This window comes from Liolophura sinensis, chromosome 1 (assembly GCF_032854445.1).
Source record: "Liolophura sinensis isolate JHLJ2023 chromosome 1, CUHK_Ljap_v2, whole genome shotgun sequence".
Taxonomy (NCBI): Eukaryota; Metazoa; Mollusca; class Polyplacophora; order Chitonida; family Chitonidae; genus Liolophura; species Liolophura sinensis.
Genome location: NC_088295.1, coordinates 81,253,201 through 81,275,566, shown reverse-complemented (window position 1 = coordinate 81,275,566; position 22,366 = coordinate 81,253,201). Strand labels below are relative to the sequence as shown.

Here is a 22,366-nt window from a genome sequence, read left to right as displayed (position 1 = left end):
TTAAGAGCACGGGTTTCAAGTGTTAGGCGCCATTACACGATTAGGTGTACAGGATAGTTATGGAAGTGACAGAAGTAAGTCCGAAGTAAGGTTTACTTCGGACGGTGCCCGGTTTCCTCTCACCATAATGCTGACCGCCGTCGTGTAAGTACGGAGTAAAACACCAGTGAAATAAATAAATAAATATAATACAGAACTATGACTTGCACGAAATACTGATGAAAGGCAAGTGGTCTAGAAATCCTTTGTTAAAAGGCTGGATTCCGTACCTTTTGTGCCATAGATTATATATGGGGATGAGGGTATCTTTCTGGCACGGATAATACAACAGCCATATGTATATCATAATTTCCACCCTGAACCAGAATATCATTTACATGCATACAATTTAAAAGAGAGTAGAGTGCAATTATTTGAAAGGGATATACGTATTAGTATTCAGTTTCAGATTCAAATTCCAAAGGCATCCCAACCAGGTTCTCGTGCTTGTTCTGCCAAATACCTGCACGGTGTTGATGTGTTTTGACTGTGTTTATAACACTTTGTAAACACTCTAACTGAATTCCTTATTCACTCACATTCACACAATCGTGTTTTCCAGAAATATTAACGCAGGAAATAGTGTGACACAATCTTCACAGTTAGAGAAATATATTTCATAAACCGACATTGATCAAAACCCTTCATTTCATTGAGTTCAATGAACGGTTGGGAGAAGTACAGTCGTATACAGAGATACTGTGTCACCTATAGTATTTAACACGCCGATACACTGTATTTAGGTATATCACATCTAACACGTGTAGTATAATATGTCATGTAGGCTAGCTGAGTACAAGCTTAATTGTGTTTAATTAATTAAACTCTAACATTCTAGCCTTTTAATATCCTACATCGGAACGAACAGAGTGCAAAAGAGGTCCAGAAGACTCTCATCAATGCAGTCGCTGAGAGCTCAAGTCCAGCTCACGCCGCCTGCTTCTTCGGTCGTTCGCGAGAACGACTGCCAGCAACCAGTGGATGGTCGTGAGTTTTCCCCAAGCTCTGTTCCGTTTCTTCCAACCAATGCTGATCGTCGTATTAAGAGAAATATCTTTGATTAAAGCGTAAAATACCAATCAAATGAATAATGGCATAAGATTCTAGCCGCTTCTCTACAAATCACATTCGCAAAACAAATCGAGCTTTATATAACTTTTCTCATAAATCACGTCACCTTACGAAGCTACAACCTAGACAAGGTCTTCTACGAAAAAGGTTACGTGAAATATGATTTTATGAAGTTTTATGAAAGTGGCCCTGCTTTCTTCTTCATAAGATTTTTTGTCGGTTGTTATAGAGGTCAGTCCACAGCTAAAGGGCCTAGAAGTTGGTCACACTTTGGAATATCATTGGCATAAATTCTTTCCTGCTTTGGAGGTTTGTTGGGTATGCTGTAGATAACTGGCTCGTATATGGTACTGGCTTCGATGTCCATCAGAGATGTACTATCGGTGACGATGTCATCAGGGACGGGCTGGTAAATGTCAAACACCGAGCCAGAGGCGGAGAGGTCATCCTCGGTGTCTTCCGGGTCAGGAGAAGCGTAGATATGTTCGGCACGCTTATCTACTGACGGACGAGGGGACACCGTACTGCCTCTCTGCAGGCGATCATAATCCCCACGGGACGCTGGTAACTTCTCGAAATCACCGTCATTTTTCTTTCTTAGCAGTGAAAATTTGTGCTGAAGCTCATCAGAGATGCCGGAGACGCGCACAGAGCTGTCACTGAAGGGTCTTCGGATGTTGATCTTACATCGGGCTGTTCCATTGTGTGAGAGTGAACGCCTGGCTTTCTTGATGGTGTCGTGATTGACGTACCCAGATTCCAGGGACGGCAATGTGTTTGTTTTCCTAAAATTACTCTGATCTTTCGCAAGGTTCACTTCCAATTCGATTTCGTTGGAATAAATATGGCCTTTCTGTTTGGCGTCTTCTACCTTTTCTCCCAGGATGCCGTTATCCGGAGAATTCTTGTCCTCTTGTGACGTCAAAATGACGTTGACGTAACTTGACTCCCGCCCTGTCAATACCGATATTTTGATTGGTTGTCCATTTTTATGGTAAAGCCTTTTGACAGAACACTTGCGTGAGCGTTTCCTGAAAAACCGAATGCTTTTGTAAGAATTCACTGAGTGTGGAAAAAACACCGAGAAAATTACCAAAAACAATAAACCTATAACCGAATACCACTGTTATTCGAAATGTTGGTTAAAGAATGTGACTCTTTGTATCGAGAATACAACATATTGTGTCAACACCCTGGCGTTGATGGAATCAAAAATCACTTAATTGATGGTGAAGTGAATGTTATGGGGCTTGTGGGTTTTGGGTAGTTTCCAGTTAAAGCCTTACTATATACTGGCCAGCTAGTAACCAAGTGGTGTAGGTTTCTAATCAAAAAAACAAAAACAAAAGAAAAACATATCTCCGCTTCAAGCTGATACTCACTTTCGTTTGTGAAGAACGCAGAGTATAAGCAGCGTCAGGCCGAGAACAACGACGCTTACTCCAACAGCAAGGCCAATCTTGTGCACATCTAATATAAGTACAAATTTATATGTTACAAAGGTCAGATAATTAATATAGACACTCATAGATGGATGTAATCGGCATATAGAGACGCGCCTGCCACACGGAAATATTACGAGACACGTCGTGAAACTAGAAGCAAGCAAAGTGAACAAACGAACAAAGTATGACATCTATCGAATCCACCAGGAAAGTTTGGGCACTCTCATAATTAACTAATGAAGCCCACTTTCAGAAGTGTGCAACCAAACTGAAGCCCGCTTTAAGAAAGGGCACTGTTACCCTGAAACACGAAATCAGAAGGGCACTATCACCCTGAAATGCGCTACACGGTAAAAACTGATATAAAAACGGCTATTTGACTATTCTAGTAGACATGTCACCATTCGTTTTGGAGAAAACGTTGGAAATGATTTACTGAAAACGTCAATGTCATAAAAAGGATGCCAGCCCATGTTTTAATAAAAACGTAAGCGTGTATAGACCAACCAAGCACATGTAACGCTTTTATGGATAAAACGTCTGCGTTCACATATGAACAGCAAGTCGTTTGCACATTAATGCTGTGTTTTTATAAATACATGTAATGCGTCATTAATATTTGCAGCCTTTCACTCTAAAGTGCGCTATCACCCTGAAGCCCGCTATCAGAATGGCGCTAACCACCGTGAAGTGCATTATTACCCGAAGTTGGCAATGAAAAATCCGCTACCATCCTGAAGCCCGCTATCAGACTGCACTATCACTCTGAGGCCCTCTATCAGAAGGGCGCTATGTTAATCTGAAGGGCGCTATCACCCTGAAGTCTGCTATCAGAAGAGGGCTATATCACTCTGATATAGCTATTACCTTGAAGCCTGCTATGAGAAGGACGCAATATCACTCTGGAGGGTGCTATCACTATGAAGCCCGCTAAAGTCCTCTATCATGCAGAAGGACACTATATCACTCTGAATGGAGAAGAAAGAAGAAATGTGACGCAAGTGTGCGTTCTTCTTACAAACAAGAGTTTTATAACTTTAACATACTTTTTATACACGGTACTTCAAGTTATACTTACCGAAACTTTGTGCCGCTACAGATTGCTGAGTTGCCACTTTAACTGTACAGATAAAACATACATTTATATTGCAGTATAATGTGTAACCACTGACTATATGACTACATAAGCATAATAATAAGGTCTATAACAGTTGCTCTGGATTACATTAAACTATAGGCTCAGTTTTTTTCATTCGTCATAACTAGTTAACCGAGGTGATATTATATACAGCAAACACAATGATGTCACTATACCTTAAGGGAAAATGTACATGCTTCAACAGAACATGAAGACAATTAACATGCACATGCTTGCGCAATAAAATTAACATGGGAAAAGTTGGCCTGCAGCTGTAGCTACAATCATCAATACACCGTACCAATGACAGTCCGACAGAGACACGGGATGTATGTATATGAATGTTAAGCTGCCTTTCTCTTTGGGCGTTGATCAAAATAAGGGGGGAAGACATTCACCGAAAAGATGACACCTTCTTTGTCGCTCATACGGTTTTACTAACCAGGGATATATAACACAGACTTATGTAAACTATGGCGTCGTGAAGAATAAAAGCCAGTGTATGACACACTGGCAATCTGTTTGTAACAAGTGTATGATACACTGGCAATCTGTTTGTAACAAGTGTATGATACAATGGTATTCCGTTTGTAACAAGTGTGTGATACACTGGCAATCTGTTTGTAACACGGTACAATATTGCACGTAATATTATTTGTCTTTAAAATATATACAGCGTCATAGAATTACCAAGCTCGTATGTTGTCATACTTCATCCCTTAGCGTCTTGTATGTATGTATGCTGTATGTATGTATATGTGCTGTATGTATGTGTGCTGTATGCATGTATGTTGTATGTATGTATGTATGTATGCTGTATGTATGTGTGCTGTATGTATGTATGCTGTATGTATGTATGCTGCATGCATGTATGCTGCATGTATGTGTGTTGCATGTGTGCTGTATGTATGTATGTATGTATGTATGTATGTATGTATGTATGTATGTATGTATGTATGTATGCTGTATGTATGTGTGCTGTATGTATGTATGCTGTATGTATGTATGCTGCATGCATGTATGCTGCATGTATGTGTGTTGCATGTGTGCTGTATGTATGTATGTATGTATGTATGTATGTATGTATGTATGTATGTATGTATGTATGTATGTATGTATGCTGTATGTATGTGTGCTGTATGTATGTATGCTGTATGTATGTATGCTGCATGCATGTATGCTGCATGTATGTGTGTTGCATGTGTGCTGTATGTATGTATGTATGTATGTATGTATGTATGTATGTATGTATGTATGTATGTATGTATGTATGTATGTATGTATGCTGCATGTATGTGCACTGTATGTATGTGCACTGTATGTATGTATGTTGTATAAATGCTGTATGTATGTATGTGTGTCCTATGTATGTGTACTGTGTATATATATATATGCTGTATGTATGTGCTGTATGTATGCATGCTGTATGTATGCTGTATGTATGCTCTATGTACGTATGCTGTATGTATGTAAGCTGCATGTATGTGTGCTGCATGTATGTATGCTGTATGTATGTATGTATGTATGTATGTATGTATGTATGTATGTATGTATGTATATATGTATGCTGTATGTATGTGTGATGTATGTATATGTGATGTATGTATGTGTGCTGCATGTATATATGCTGTATGTATGTATGCTGTATGTATGTGTGCTGTATGTATGTATGTATGTATGTATGTATGTATGTATGTATGTATGTATGTATGTATGTATGTATGTATGTATGTATGTATGTATGTATGTTTGTATGTATGTATGTATGTATGTATGTATATATGTATGTATGTATGTATGTATGTATGTATGTATGTAGGTGTGCCGTATGTAGGTGTGCTGTATGTATGCTGTATGTATGTATGATGTATGTATGTATGCTGTATGTATGTATGCTGTATATGGAGAGTAACTTTAACGGACTCCATTCAGTGGATGTGAGCGCTGGAAATATCAAGAGGTTACACCGATGTCAAATGCTTTAAACCCCTCACAAAGCACAGGAAGTTGTCTGGTAAATTTGATGTCCTCTGCGGATCTTTCTTTCACATAACGTTTTGTGCAAAGTATACATACGTGTATCGCACGGACTCTCGCAGTTTTAATGGTTACTCTGGAGGACGTTTGAGAACGTCAGACGTGGAAGACAGTCGATTAATCGCATAGCAAATAAACCATTTGGAGGAAGGGGTTACATCAGTCCACAGCCATGATTTGAAATATAAATGAGCGGGAGAAATCATAACTGGATCATACAGGACTGACAGACTATAACGGTTGTTTGGACTAAATGCAAGAATGATGACATTACCATGGGCAAATGAATTTGGTCGTGGGTGGCTGCACAATGATTATTTCACTAAGTCAACGCACAAGTCTATACCTGAGTCTAGTCATGACCTGCTTGAGCCCATATAGTCCAGTGCTTCATAGGTTAAATTAACCCCTGCAACTGCGTGCAACAATAATCTGGTGCCATTAAAGGATGTGTGACTGTATGAGGAATGCCTGAAGAACCAAAAGCTACAACCGAGATTTCATACACTGAGGTATATTCAAAACCCTACCAACAATGACGTCGCCCGTGGTGAATTCCCATCCAACTGGCACTTAACAATCGTCCATATGTAATATCTTTTACTATCAAGTCTATATTGGGTGCTCCATATTAATATATATCGGGTGGACATAAAAAATGGGCCATACTTTGATGTTGCATTGCTCCATTATCCTTTGTCCAAACCCTTTCAAACTTTAGATATTCAAATGGCATGATTTTGTTAATATACTAACCAATTTTCAAGGGCATAGCTTGAGTAGTCTGTACACAGGGTTAAAATGAAAACATAGCCTCAAAAACGCACGTCCCGGTGACCCACATTGCCTCACCTGTCAGAGACCTATGAGGGTCGCACGGTAAAATTCACTGAGGATGAACTAAAAGCACGCATCAAGAACTGCTGGAAAAGAATTACTCTTCAGGAGATTCGGTTTGTGCGCCTTCTGCCGAGAAGATGGAGGGCCAATTGATCACCTTTTCAAGAAGGTAGAACATCATTTTGAAATAACTGGAACATGCATTCTTGATTCTATTTTGATTTTGGTCCCATGAACAGGAATCTTAAAGGATGAAATTTGGTCTGTATACTTAGGGCAAAATGGTTTTTGAGTGTGTGAATTTTTAGAAGCTGACGTACGAGGGTTTCGGAGATATTGAGTGTCAAAGAACGGCCCATTTTTTATGCCCACCCGATATAATTTGAAGCCGTGTACTCACTGTTACAGTTGATGTTGTCCTTCCAGGCTGACCGGAAGCCGTTCACACATTTACAGCGGAAGGAGCCGAGTGTGTTCGTACATAGTGAGTTCTTCCCACAAACTGGACCCTTGGCTCTGCTCTTCCGACACTCGTCTATGTCTACAACAAGGAATTGCAAACAAATTTCGTGAAAATGCAGTTATTTATTCATAAAGAAATCATTGGCTATGGACCAACTGATGGAAACGGTAGTTCGCATGATGTATAAGTACTAGCTAAAGTTAAAGTTATATTGGCTTCGTTAGCATGTTCAACTGATTTATCATAATTAGTTTTATCGGACTGGTTAATTGTCGGAGAGAAGCCTATAGTGATTCGTAAATTAACTGATTCAGTCATGGCTTGTTTCACTCATTCACAGGTGGGTAGGTTCCCTAAAGGACTATAACAATGGACTGATTCATTGGTGGGTAGGTCCTCTGAAGGACTATAAAAATGGACCGATTCATCGGTGGGTACATTCTCTGAAGGACTATAACAATGGACTGATTCATTGGCTGGTAGGTTCTCTGAAGGACTATAACAGTGGACTGATTCATTGGTGGGTACATTCTCTGAAGAACTATAACAATGGAGTGATTCATTGGTGGGTACATTCTCTGAAAAACTATAACAATGGACTGATTCATTAGTGGGTACATTCTCTGAAGGACTATAACAATGGAGTGATTCATTGGTGGGTACATTCTCTGAAGGACTATAACAATGGACTGATTCATTGGTGGGTACATTCTCTGAAGGGCTATAACAATGATTGTGGAGTTATTTATTTGGCATAATGATTCTTGGTAAATGATTCAAGGATGATTTGATTCATTGTGGATATTCACTGGTTGTTGGACTGATTCACTGGTGAAGCAATACACAAGTGAGTTCAATAATGTGTTGATGTTCGGCGAATTCTTCATCGATGAAAGGAGAATTGGTTCACTGTTAAATGAGAAAGTCACATCTGTTCTCGATGACAGGTTAAACCTAGTAAAAACAAAGGTGAAACAAACCGTCCGCCAGCTAAGACGAAAACCCTTTCCCCAATTCATTCAAATGAGTTTTTGGAAATACAACAGTGCAACACATTCTCGCAGAATTACGTCACAAATATGTCATTGCCCAAGCTAACAAAACACTACATAATATAATTTAAATCTGTAAAAACTATTGTTACAAAGTACTATTAGATCGAAGTGTTAAACAAAGGAGGCCAGTCAGCCGCACATTCTACGGACTCTACAGCTGGGAACACATTCGATAACACTCTAAAAGATGACCATATGTTTCTAAGGATAGGCGTATTTCACTCAGGCCCGACAAGGGCAATTTGTCAAGCGTACAAGTATAGTGAATATCCAAAATGCACAAAACACCACGTAAGGCCAGATTTATAGCTGGGTCCAGAAATTTCACCACCAAGCTCATGTCGACGTTGTTAAAGGTCAAGGTTCATGTGGATACCAAAACGGTCGAACTCCAGCGGATGTAATTAAAAGACATGTGAGCGGCACTTAGAAGCGACAGGGGTGCTCGGCCAAGGGCCTGATGATTCATTGGCAAATTGGAACATGGTGGACTTGTTGCAACTGAAACTCCGTATATAACATACATAAGAGGTTTACCCTGAAGAAGCTGTCGAATATTTACTTTGTTTATTTGTCAGACTGATGCTTCACCTATCTCAATACTGCCACAACGGTCAGTGTTTTCAGCCCGCTTTGCAATAAGCTTATAGTTGAAAACGAGTGAGCACAGAGAGTAAAAATAAGCCAGCATGCAAGAAAATAGCAGTCTTGAGCAGGAAACAACTGATATCTAGATCTCATTCATAAGTTTTATACTTGAACGTGTATTTAGACACCTATCCGAAGTCTTATGTGCAGTCAAATTAGGACTTTCACATTCAAGTTTCCGGTGCTTGGTTTAGCGTGCCTCGACGAAACCAGATTCCCCCATATACACACACGCCACGTGTATAAGTACTCAGGCTATATACATAGATTTTCCTGACAACTAAGCACGACATCTTATTAAATGACGGTAAATAAAAAGGGATTCTCATTACATGCGCTAGTAAATAATGATTAACACTCTACCCACACGATAACATTTGCAGTAACATGCTATTTGCAAACTACTCTGCAAAAAGAAAAAACTTGAAATTTAAGGAATTCACGTGCCTCTTCGCATTCTAAAGTCTATTATATGTGACTTGCGCATGTATATTTAGCGTTTATGTGTTTATGGAGAGGGACGAGTCCGTGGCCGAGTGGTTAGCGTGCCAGAGTGGTACAATAACCCAGGAACCTCTCACTAATGCGATTGCTGTGAGCTCGTTCATCTCATGATGGCTTCCTCTCTGGCCGTTCGTGGGAAGGCCTGTAAGTTGTGGATGGCAATGGTTTTCCTCCGGGATCTGCACGGTTTCCTCCCCTCATAATGCTGGACACCGTCGTATAAGTGAAATATTCTTGAGTACGGCGTAAAATACCAATAAAATAAATAAATACGTGTTTATGAAAGTGCACTGAAGCGCATACAGAGTGGATGTATTCATGACCTTTCTTATACTAATAAGACATACCTGAACAGGTATAGATCTCGTCCACCTCCGAGATTGTTCGAGAACTGAAGCCCAGGGAGCAAACACACCTGTATGAGGTGGTGTTAGAGGCTAAACAATAAGTGCCCGTCCCACAGCGGTGATACACACTGTCACACAGGCTTTTCTCTGAAACACAAACACATCAACTATACTCATCACACACACAATGAGTGCCCGTCCCACAGCGGTGATACACACTGTCACAGAGGCTCTTCTCTGAAACACAAACACATCAACTATACTCATCACACAAACAATGAGTGCCCGTCCCACAGCTGTGATACACACTGTCACACAGGCTCTTCTCTGAAACACAAACACATCAACTATACTCATCACACAAACAATGAGTGCCCGTCCCACAGCGGTGATACACACTGTCACACAGGCTCTTCTCTGAAACACAAACACATCAACTATACTCATCGTACAAAACAAGGAATGCCCGTCCTAGACATGATGTATGATATGCAGACGTTTATTATTTTTAGTTTTAGTTTTCTTAACAAAAGTGTAAGTCAGGTGTTCATTTAAACCAAGAAGAGTTCACCGATCAGCAGGTACATGTACCTGTGCAGATAAACTGTCCGTGTGCGGTGACCCATGGCCCGTGCCATCCTGAGCGACACCTACAGTCGTACGTCCCGTCGCTGTTCACACAACGTGTTCCCGTCAGACAACGGTGGGCCCCACTCACACACTCGTTAATGTCTGTCAATATAACATATCATTAGGGAAAGGTCAATGTGTAAGCCAGTTTGATTCAACAGAAATCTATCATTTTCTTATTAAATCATTTTCTTACTTTTAGTATATAGGACTTCAAACTTTCAGTTTCGAAAGGTGGACTATCCCCTCACATGCCTCATGAATAGGAAGCGTCTTGGCTCTGAGAGATTACGTGGACAGGTGTCTGTTAATAACTAGGCTGACATATTTTGATTTATTTATCACATGCCTTGTATGCACAACATCCATTTTACTGTAAAACTGCACACAAGATTCATTTGCAAAAATTTGAATTAACCTCCATTATCAATGTAATGTCTTAAAATAAAACAAAATATAATAAATGAGATCCTTTTAAACTGTAAATATACCCAGATATTTTAGGCTGTATATAGTTTCCTTTCCCAGAACGCGGGTTAACTTTTCCGTTAAAGCAAGTATGACTACAGATTATGGTAACAGCTTTACCTGTACAGACGAAGCTTCTCTGGCCCGAACTCCAGCGTTTCCCCTCAAAGCCATCACGGCAAGAGCACCGCCGGCCGTCACAGACCGTCCCGTACCCACAGAAACTGCAACCTGCACAGGGAACACACACAAGCATAGCCCCAGTTACATGCATCCTATCATATTCCCCATTTCAGTTTCATGAATTATTCCAGACCTACCATTTCTTTACACATACCAGACTGTCGATAATGGCTAGCAATTATAGCAATTATGGCAGCCAAAATGGTGAATACTAGAAAGCTTTTATCGTTAAGCTCAAGAGACTTTCACTTATAAATATGACGTTAATCAGACTTGTAGGTGGAGTAAACCAGGTGCTTGACATACCTTCTGACTCAAATTAACCGCAGCCCAAGCATCGCGACCAAGATTCGAACACGCGGCCTCACTGGTCAAGGGTCTGAAAGCTGCAGCGAGGCAGAGCTGTCATCACCTAAGCCAGCGAGGACCCATGCATGTATGCGTACGTTGCGTTTATCGACAACTGCAAGACTAAGTCAATTACCTGCATATGACAATAAAAAGTTTACAAAGGTAAACTTACGATTAGCTTTGCCCGAGCGGGGCACGAGAACGAAGAGAATCACAAAAACATTCAGACGAATCATATCTTCTTTTCATAGAATGTTCATCCGCTGTTTTCGTCGCCAATCCTGTTCTCAAACTTCATCGTACATACAACAGCAATATGTGTCATAACGTGCCAGAACCCTATTGCTGGCCTCTGTCTACCACTGACTGCACATACCACTAGCTTGTTCCAAACTTGTTCCCTCCAAGCTAACCTTCGTGCTCTCCGTCCAAGGGGAGTGTATAGTAACACACGTATCACACACATCAGACGCGTTGCGTCGGTTGTTGTGCTTGTCTGATATTTTGTAAAAAGCTAATTATTGTGTTTAGGGGTTGTAGAGATAAGAGTTATGGGCTTGACCCGGTTCTGGTTACAGTCATACTGCCATCAGCCTCTTGGCTGCTATAACGTGGGAATGAGATCTGCTTATCGGCCGACAGCCAGTGGTTAAATTTAGAACAGGGGGCATATCAGGGTGGAGACACTATAGTATGTCGCACAAAGGGTCAACATGTCCAACGCATAGAAGTGGTCATCCCTGATCAAACAAAGTAAATTTGTAACCATATAAGAATATGTGCTTTGTATATTCACACAGATCCTACACCGTTTAATTAGCATTCATTTCACAGAGGCTTCAAGTTAAAACCAGCTTTACCTGTTTCCATTGATTCGTATATATACTGGTACAGAAGTTGTGGATTTCTGATGTTTGCATGATCGACCTGTATGATGGAGCCTTGTTATTCACGCCTGGTTATCTCCAGTATTTGCTGACACATACAGAAACAGTCTAGGCCTGTATTATACCTGACTGTTACCTAATACCCCTGCTGCGTCAGCACATGTAAGCCCATTGCCAAGCATGCGAACATGCATATATATGCCATAACACTGACAGTATACTGAATGCAACGTGGAGATGTTGATAACATTGTACAGCTTAGAGCTTGCAACGATACTGATCAGACCAGGAGCTAACGTAGCTCGCTGTACGAACGATCTATACAGAGCTGTACTTCTGGCTGCATTGTTTATTAAAGTCATTTTTATAGGTCGTTAAATTGGTGTGTATATACGACGAATATTTGTCAGGGGTAGAACCAATGTGAATAATTGTGGGATGATGAATGTTTTCACCCACTGAGTGCTGGGGACGATCATCATCAATAAATGAAGTAAGTTTGGTTTTTTTGAATAAGTTTTGCATTTTAAAGATGACTTCACATCACTAGCCAAGAGCATTTCATTTCTTAATTAACTTTAAACAAATTGGTGTCAAGGATACTCTATCAAACGCATCCACTCTACGTTTCATAAATTCTGCAATGAGCGTATATCAATCTGAGTGGCAAACAGACGTACATGGACAGAGCGACCAAGATCTCTGGCAATATGTCTATTTGTTAGCTTTAAACCAGGATAAGCAGTAATGGTTTCAACATGATGCTTTCAACATGATGCTTTCCTGAACACTTCCAATTATCAACCAAAACATCACTCAGATACTGGTCCCGGATCACGAAACGTTCTTAGACTCCAGCCAAAATTTCAATCATTAAACTTCCTTATGGTCCTTTTCCTTCATTTTAGCTGAAATTTGCTCTACAGTAACTTAAACAGTTAAGTTACGTTGTCAACGAGTATTTTGACCTTGCTATTCTGAAAAAAAAAAACAATTTTAAAGTGAAATTTTGACTTAAGTCTAAGATTGCTTCGTGATCTCGGGGTCAGGTACCCAACCTTGTAATCCACCTGAAAATTATTCACGGACTACGAGCTGGTTTTGGGAATGCCTCTTCCCATTATCCACGTGGTACACTCCATGTTTTAGAAGTGGTATATGAAGGTCAGACTTTTAGATTCCAGCATGACTTTATGAGTTCAGTATGTTCAGGGTTTATATATAGGTTTAATATACAGGTTGTTAATAGTTATCTCCCAAAAAGGCTTTTGTTTATTTATTTATTTGATTGGTGTTTTACGCCGTACTCAAGAATATTTCACGACGGCAGCCAGCATTATGGTGGGAGGAAACTGGGCAGAGCCCGGAGGAAACCAACGACCATCCGCAGGCTGGTAGAAAACCTTCCCACAAACGGCCAGAGAGGAAGCCAGCATGAGCTGGACTTGAACTACGCTACGCTAGCTCGCTGACCTTATAGGTTAATTTTAACCAACTGAGCCACGGAAGCCCCTGAAAATGGCTTTTGATATTATCTATCCTGGACATTTCTGGATATATCATAGTGGCATACTAATAAAAGATTGGACGCTTATTCATAAAGACATCAAGGCGAAAGATTGTGCATGGCATATATACGTAGACCTACATTTGTACAGAGTTTATACGCGTGATATACCTCTACATCAGATGTCAGTGACTTTAGCTTTCAGTTCCCAGTTCCCGGTTCAATGCTCAAATATGAAATTAGCTCCAAGTTCCCAGTTAGATTCGATATTCACAGTTAAATATCGAACCAGTAACTGGGAACTTGGAGCCAGCTTCATATATTTATTACCGATTTCGGTTCTTGCTCTTGCACCTGGAGATATTCCAATACAGCCGTTCCACCAGACAATTCACCATCTAACTAGTCCGCTAACCAATACTCCAACAATGCCACCAGACAATTCACCATCTAACTAGTCCGCTAACCAATACTCCAACAATGCCACCAGACAATCCACCATCTAACTAGTCCGCTAACCAATACTCCAACAATGCCACCAGACAATCCACCATCTAACTAGTCCGCTAACCAATACTCCAACAATGCCACCAGACAATCCACCATCTAACTAGTCCGCTAACCAATACTCAAACAATGCCACCAGACAATTCACCATCTAACTAGTTTGCTAACCAATACTCCAGCAATGCCACCAGACAATCCACCATCTAACTAGTCCGCTAACCAATACTCCAACAATGCCACCAGACAATTCACCAGGCATTCCGCCATTCAATCCTCCGCCCATTTCACCAATCAGTCCAACAACCATTCAGCAATCGGTCCATCATCCAGTCCGCCAATCCATCCACCAACCAGTCCGCCAATCCATCCACCAACCAGTCCGCCAATCCATCCACCAGCCAGTCCATCAATCCATCCAACAACCAGTCAGCCAATCCATCCATCAACCAGTCAGCCAATCCATGCAACAACCAGTCCGCCAATCCCTTCAACAACCTGTTTGATAAACCATCCACCAATCCGTCCGCCAATCCATCCAACAACCAGTCCGCCAATCCATCCACTAATCCGTCCGAAAAATCCATCCAACAACCGGTCCGCCAATCCATCCAAAAATCAGTCCGCCAATCCACCAACAACCAGTCCGCCAATCCGTCCAACAATCTGTCCGATAAACCATCCACCAACCAGTCCGCCAATCCATCCAACAAACTTTTTCATCAAGAATTCGGTCAGACAATTCATACATTCAATTCGCCAAACAGTCTCCCAAGATCAATGCACCAACCAATGCGCCAGGTAATACACAAGTCATTCCGCCAACAACCTTACGAAACAGTCGTCTGGTGTTCCATTAACCATTCCGCCTGACAATGCACCGTTAATCAACTGACCATTTCTCACTAATAATTCCCCTGATGCATCCTTCATCCAGTTCAACAGATATTCCACCAACCTTTCCGCTAATTAATGCAACAACAATTCCACCAATCAAACCGGCTATCAGTCGGCCCCAGTCTATAAAATCATAAAATACGAAAAACATGTATTCCGCCAATGAAATTCACCAACCAGTCAACCAATGAATTCCCCAACCAGTCCATCAATGAACTCCCCAACCAGTTCGTCTTTCCACCAAAAATTTGGGCAACCAAACCATTTCCACTTGATAACCGTTTTTCTGATCATCTTTTCATAGAAGGGAAGTTAAATATACATTATCCACCAGTTACACCAGTCAACGAGTTTAAATACATCAGCGTTACCTTGGTAGTCTTGTTCAGATTTTGTCTCTCACGGTAATGCTGGCCATCGTAATATGAGTGAAATGTTCTTGAGTAAATCAATATATCCTGTCCACATAGGCCCTGACAAGATCGTCATATACAGAGAGTGCCGGAAGTCCAAAATACATAGTGCAGATGGCTATGGGAACAAAATGGCTATTAAATCTGTTCAAAGGTCCTGTCGTGCACACAAAACCAAGTTTACGTCCGTAAAATGGGGTCTTCCTGTTTTTAAAGACAAAAAATGACCCAGATATACAGAAAAACGTTAACGTGTAATATGTAGACCTATAATGTAAATGGCTCTGGTGACAAAACCGCCATTTGTGCCGCCCTAGAAACTAAACTAAACTGGGTCTTCACAGACAGGAAGACCTCATTTTACTGACGTGAACTTGCCTTTGTGTGCAAAGACAAAGGACCTTTGAACAGATTTTATAGCCATTTAGAGCGCCACCAAAGAACCTAATGCCATTCCATAGCCTTTCCCCCACAGGTGTGGATAGGACGATCAAGATGGGTGGCCCTAATTAAGGATCACAGAGAACATGATTTTTTACCCATTAAAATTGGATGCAACGTTCATATATTTAACCTCTCAGGACACATTGTCTTTCTAGAGAGGCACAAATGACAGTTCTGTCATATTATACTATAAGAATTAAATCTTCCGCTGTATATGTGGGACAACGAGACAAACATGGCGGTCCAGCTGATTGACAGACAGATAGATGGATTGACAAACGCTGAGGGTGGGGACAAGCTCAAATCCTTATGCCACTCCACAATATGTGCACAGATATAAAGCGAATGTGTTCTGTATAAACAAATATATAGCAGTAAGTGATGGCCCGTTCCGGAACCCCGGCTACAACAAGGAACCGAGAATAAGTAACCAGCCGCTAACTTCTGCTTCATTGTGTAAACCTAGAATACCCCGTCTTTCGAGGTAACAGACATGCATACGTGTATAATACAGACCTACAGGTGATAGGTCTACTGCTGAATTGGCTCTGCATGTAACTTATATATCAATGAAACGTTTAACAGTTGATAAAGCAACTCTTTCAATCCATATGCTCACCTGAGACAATTACGTTGTATTAATCACCAAATAATCATGGGAAATAACTCTAACAAAATCAAGTGGCTCTATGCAAACCATAGAGTTATCTTCCCTTCAAAGTAATTCAGGGGAGAAAACTCTGCTGTACATAGTCTATCAGGAAACAATATCAACAGTTATCCTTCTTGGTCTAGAAAGGCCATTCAAGTCCACGGTATAAAAAGTCCGGTTGAAACAGTATAAAGCCCGCAAAGTAATCGTTTATATTTAATAAGTTAAGTAGAAACTTTCAGCGTTGTATTCCCCCGAGCTCTGCCTGGTTTAAACTCGGGAATATATTTTAACCATAACCATATATTTTGGGGGGTCTGAAAATGAACATAGAATCAAGGGAAGTAATCCCAAAAAGTAACGAAGCAGCAATATTGGATTTACGGAGTTATCTTTCCTTGAACAGCATAAAGGGGAGAAAACTCTGGTATGAAGATGAAATAGGGCAGATTCATAACAATTATCGTTCTTGGCCTCATACACCATCAAAGCGAACGATTTTCATATTTTTGTTGAGGCTAAAAATTTCTGGATCCGATTCATTGTGAATCCGATTTTAGAAAATACTTCTGAATTGTAATGAATACCAAATGATCCGTTTTCAGTGTGGTATTATGCACGGGTTGAACATTTCCTTTCTCGATGTAGGGGCCTACAACGACAAGTGCGTGCAAATTGGCGAGACTACAAAAATGCTTCCGCTGGTAGCACTGATCGGCTACTGACCGCCCAGCAGATGGGAACATTGAAGCATGTGCATATGAAAAGCTAAGTTTTTGAAAAGGACGGATTACAGGGCCTACCTGGTAGGCCCAGAAAACACGATAAAACAATTGAAGGGCTTAATATGATTATACTTGTGTACGCCTTCTGCTAATGTCCAACACTTCATTTCAATTCATTAAAAAAAAAATCAGGGGAAAAAATTCTCCCTTAACAAAACAACAGGGGAAATGAATTGGAGTTATATCGTTCTTGGCATGAGACGTTTTCACTCAGATTTCATCATAATGTCACCATTAAACCTTGTCAAACTTTGAAATATTTATATTGTAACGATTTGTTGTTATATATATATATATATATATATATATATATATATATATATATATATATATATATATATATATATATCTTCTTAACGATACAGATATCCCAGTTCCAAATCACACCATTTACTACAGGGGAAAGCACAATATTGGTAGCGTGAAGCACCCAGTGTCGAACTCTGGAACAATGTCTGTATACTGCTGGAGACGTTCGCTACTATGGATTCCTTTGAATGCTCGGTCCGTGTCATTCAGTAGTATGTTTGGGAAAACCACTAGTTAGCTCTGAACTTCGAATAACCAAGAAAAGTCTGATTTTTAAGGTTCAACAAACAGCAGCAACAGTTTTATTAAAATAGAGTGACAGGAGTATGTTAATATATATATATGTAAAAGTGCCAGTACTGTGTACAAGCACAACATCTGTACTTCATATCGTTCAGATAACTGTGTTAGGGATATCTCAGGGAGGTATTAAACCTAGTGCTGCTGTGATAGTGGTATGTCCTACTGGTGTTATATAGACAATATGTCAGCCATGTGTGGGGACATTATCAGTAAATAATACTTTCAGGTCTTATCTGGGAGTAACAGTTCCAGAATTGGTCCAGTAATAACTTGGGAAAACGAGTTCCAAATTCTGGGACTCGGCGTCTCACTGTGCCGAAACTGGGAATCCCAGTCCCACTATTGCTCAGGGGCACTTATGGACAAATTCTCCCAGTATAAATGTTTCAGCTCATACTTGGGAATTATAAAATTTTGGTCCAGAAAATCCCAGTTACAAACTATTGAGATATACTGTCTCAATCATGGTTGGGAATATCAGTCCCACAGCCTGGGAACACTTGTGTCACAATTTGGAACTAGCAGTCCCACTGTCTTCTAGGTATGCTCTGAAGCTGAAATCCCACTTCAGTGCTGACAACTTATCTAGCTACCACTTTACACTGTTTATATACATGTAAAATACCTGCCTTAGAAAGCTAACTAGGTGGAAATTTAGATGTTAACACGACGGTGGTCCGAGATCATCTGGGACTAAAAGTTTGTTTATTTACTGGTTTTAGGGCCACTTTCCTGGCGGATATCGTGGCCCATCAAATCAGTGTTTTATTTATTTATTTTTTTTAACACATGAATATTTTGGTTACATAACAGCAGTGGGTTGGTATACGGACTAAAAGTGGGAATTTGCCCAGTATTTATAGTCTACGCTCATAAATATTCATGAGTACCAAGGACGGTATTCAGAGCACTGATTGGCTAATACCAAAGTAACAACATTCTGTGTATAGAAATACTATACATGTACATGCGTATCTAATGTCATGGCACATTTTTTTTCTTTTAGGTAGAAAGGAGATGAGCCTGTGGAGTGAAACTATTTACTTTCGCAAATACAAGTTAATGCCCCTTTTGAAACTCTTCAATATGAGTTTAACACTAAAGGATGTCGTAAAGTAGACAACCTCGTCTAGCGGCAGTTCACCGTGAACGACGATCGTGCGCGGCGAAGCAGCAGCAACAACCACAAAAAAAAAAATGATTTAGTGTCTTAAACTTGGTACAAAGGACGTTTTATGCCAAAATCATGTCACAGTCAGTGAGTACTATTGTTGTTTTAACTGGAAAGATGCTGTAACAAACGTGGTTTGTTACAGCAAGAATATGTCCAAAAGTAATGGAAACTCTACTCGAATTTGTCACTTCAAAATATGTTTCGCCAAACTTAAGGTCGCTAAAAAAAAACTGTTGTTTGTAACCTAGTCAAACAATATCTGATCACCAAGCTTGGAGAGAAACTCCTTCAACATGTCAGTGTATTATACGTGAAATATGGTGTTCTAATTTAGTCATCAAGTGTTAAAATTCTTACGTTGGAAGGGACAGGGGTCCACGGAAACTGTGTCCTTCAAAAGTTATATTAAGGCGCCAAAAACAACTTGCTCTCATGAGTCCACAAAATATACTGTCTCTATATGTTACAAAAAAAACATATATATATTTCAAAATATTCCACAAAAATTCTAATTTAATTTAAGGATATGTCTAACCCATAAAAATTTACTTTCTACCGGTAAAACCTGTGTCTACGTTATGGACGAGGCAGAAAATTAACCCCTAACCTCCCATGCAATTATATGAAATAATATACTGTCTCTAGCAAAATCGCCACAATATTTACAGGTTTAATCGTCCTTCGATCAAGCGGTTGTACATGTACATGATCGATTGTCAACCGTGTAGTTGACACATGGGTCATAAGCGTATGAGCTGTAGGCCTCTGTGCCCTGATCGAATATTGTATTTTAATGATATAATGATAAAAAATGACAAAATTAATCAAGACCTACCTGGAGGTTGAAGTTTGATTGGGATTCTACAGGAATTTTAGTCAGGAACGGACAGACACTGTGAGATAGACGCATGCGTCCTACATTCGTAGTTAAAGATGTGAATTGACAACAATTTTTGGGTGGGAATAAACTTTGAAATAATAATTATTTCAGAAAAGCAACTATTTATAATGGAACAGTGGCCATGTGATTCCTCCGTTTCTGACAATAGAGTTACAATCAAACTTCAACCTCCAAGTAAGTCTCGGTTAATTTTATCATTAAAATACAGTGTTCGATCAGCGCACAGATGCCTACAGCCCATACGCTGATGACCAATGTCAACTACAGATTTCGTTTAATTTTAAGCTTGTTGGTGTTTTTTGATACCGCTGTTTGCATTGTTGCTTTTAGTCCATGATTATATGTATTGTAATTCATTGCATTGAGTTTTTTAAGTTATGGCATCGTCTCGTCTTTTCGTAAAATTCAACAATGCTTTCTTATATGATGTGTTTCTGTCATCTCTTTTATTATATAGGTAAATTTGGTACATACGCCTACCTAAACTATTCTTTATTTGCAACGGATCAGACCAAATGTGACCAGACAACTGTAAGTACAATAAGTTGATTGTTCTTCATATTTCTGTGTAATGAAAGTCCTCGTGTCACAGTATGTTAACTACTTACCACTGGTTTGGGTAAACAAGGGAGAGAACTCTATGTTTGCTCTAGTGCGCCAAAATAGAGCTCATGGACAACGTGCTCGGGGAAAAGGTAACTTTTAAGCCATACCTTTTAGTTATATTCCTTCATATATGCGGCCTGTTGTTTAATGAAGATTTCGTTGTAATTCTTTACTGTTTGAGATAACTTGTTAGCTTATATTTCCGTTTATTTAGGTGTCAACCGACTGTCCATAGTGAAGGTATAGGGAACGTAGCCTGTTTCGTAAGCCCCATTTGTTCTAGCGTTTATGGTCTGGCACGAAGCAAATTACATGATTTGTAACATATTGCAAACATGATATAGGATTTACCACACTTAACTGTGGGTAAATTATACGTCACATACGAAGGAAAGTATGTGATATTGATATGTAATAAGTGTAATATTTCCCACAGGTCCCTGGTGATGACGGTAATATAGGGGGGAGTCCGGTAACTACTGCTGAGCTGGTCGTATTTTCGAATGGCGTCTGCCATAGTACATATGTACGTCATTACAAATGTTACACGTCCGTTACTTTCAATAAATTGGTTATATGCTTATATCCGTTTTGATAAGTATATCATCCACCTTTCTGCAATAAACAGTATCTGTGAACCCCAGCACAGTTTAACGCCGCTCGGGGTACTCCATAGATTACCTGCCTCTTGTACTTTTATCTTGTATCCATGTTGCATTGGTATAATCAACACAATGCAAAACATAACTTGTAATTGAAGTGTAAATGCACTCTTTTTGAAAACACAAGGTAATGTAGTACATACTTAGGTGCTGTAATTTTCTCTGTATTATTTTCCTGCGACACTGGCCAGTCACTGTTCTTGCACGTTTCGACTACTTAAATATAGGCCCTTTGTATGTTATTGATGGGTTTGTGCCATTTCCTGTGTTGCCTCTCTTAACCAAAGATACGACAAGGGGAGTTTGTGGTAATGGATTTGTTAGCGTGACAAAGGAGGGTCAACCGGATGTAATTTCCCATGCTTTCCTGGAGGTTTTTGGCCTCGGATCACTAATTGGCTTTTTACCTCTATTTCCTGATGGATTATTTGTTTGGTGTACAACACTGTGCTGAAGAATTGCTCGCTTATCTGACATGGTCACGTTCATGGGTGGAGGATTCGGCTATTTCCGGCCTAAGTGAGCCATCGACCTTGGCAAGGTTGGGGCCCAAATATGTAACCATACCCGACACACCCTTGACTGCAAGCCTCAGTCGAAACACGCTCGTCATGTTGGCCTAATGCAGTTCTACACATACAGCACCCACCGTTAGGCCTATGTAAGAAATGGAAAGTTTCCAGGACGCGATATGTGTAAATATATATGCTTGAGATATGCCTTCCTGCTGAATGTCGTTTTATACTACTCTACATACCACCTGGTGGCCATCAGCGATGTCCACAAGTGCGACAACACTCAATTGGCCTTTGCAAGTTGCTCGTGTAGTCGTACATATGGATACTTGTTGATAGCGAGGCATACGCCGTGCACAGAAAACAGAACTTTCATTTCACGCGGAAGTGCTATGTGTATATGGTTTTTTAATCCATTACTTCATATCCTGAAACTTTTGACAGAATATTTTCTTACTGTATACTGTACACCTAATGAGCCACAGGTGGCATTGGCGGAATGTAACGCCGTATTTCATTGAAAACTGATCAGGCAACTTGAAAGGACTTCGAAGAAAGTTGAACAAAACCAAGTTATGATAGGGGATA

At 40.1% G+C, this 22,366-nt stretch overlaps 1 protein-coding gene across 1 annotated transcript; it reads right to left on the bottom strand.

Annotated features, from left to right (window-relative positions):
• Positions 1–685: 685 nt before the first annotated feature.
• Positions 686–11,534, bottom strand: LOC135461431 (multiple epidermal growth factor-like domains protein 10). The gene is made up of 8 exons (XM_064738532.1): positions 11,392–11,534; positions 10,806–10,916; positions 10,179–10,319; positions 9,588–9,734; positions 6,971–7,111; positions 3,634–3,675; positions 2,493–2,580; positions 686–2,141 (listed from the first exon to the last, which is right to left on the bottom strand). Exons 1-8 carry the CDS (start codon positions 11,453–11,455, stop codon positions 1,343–1,345), a joined length of 1,533 nt encoding a protein of 510 aa, XP_064594602.1. The 5' UTR covers positions 11,456–11,534; the 3' UTR covers positions 686–1,342.
• Positions 11,535–22,366: the final 10,832 nt, after the last annotated feature.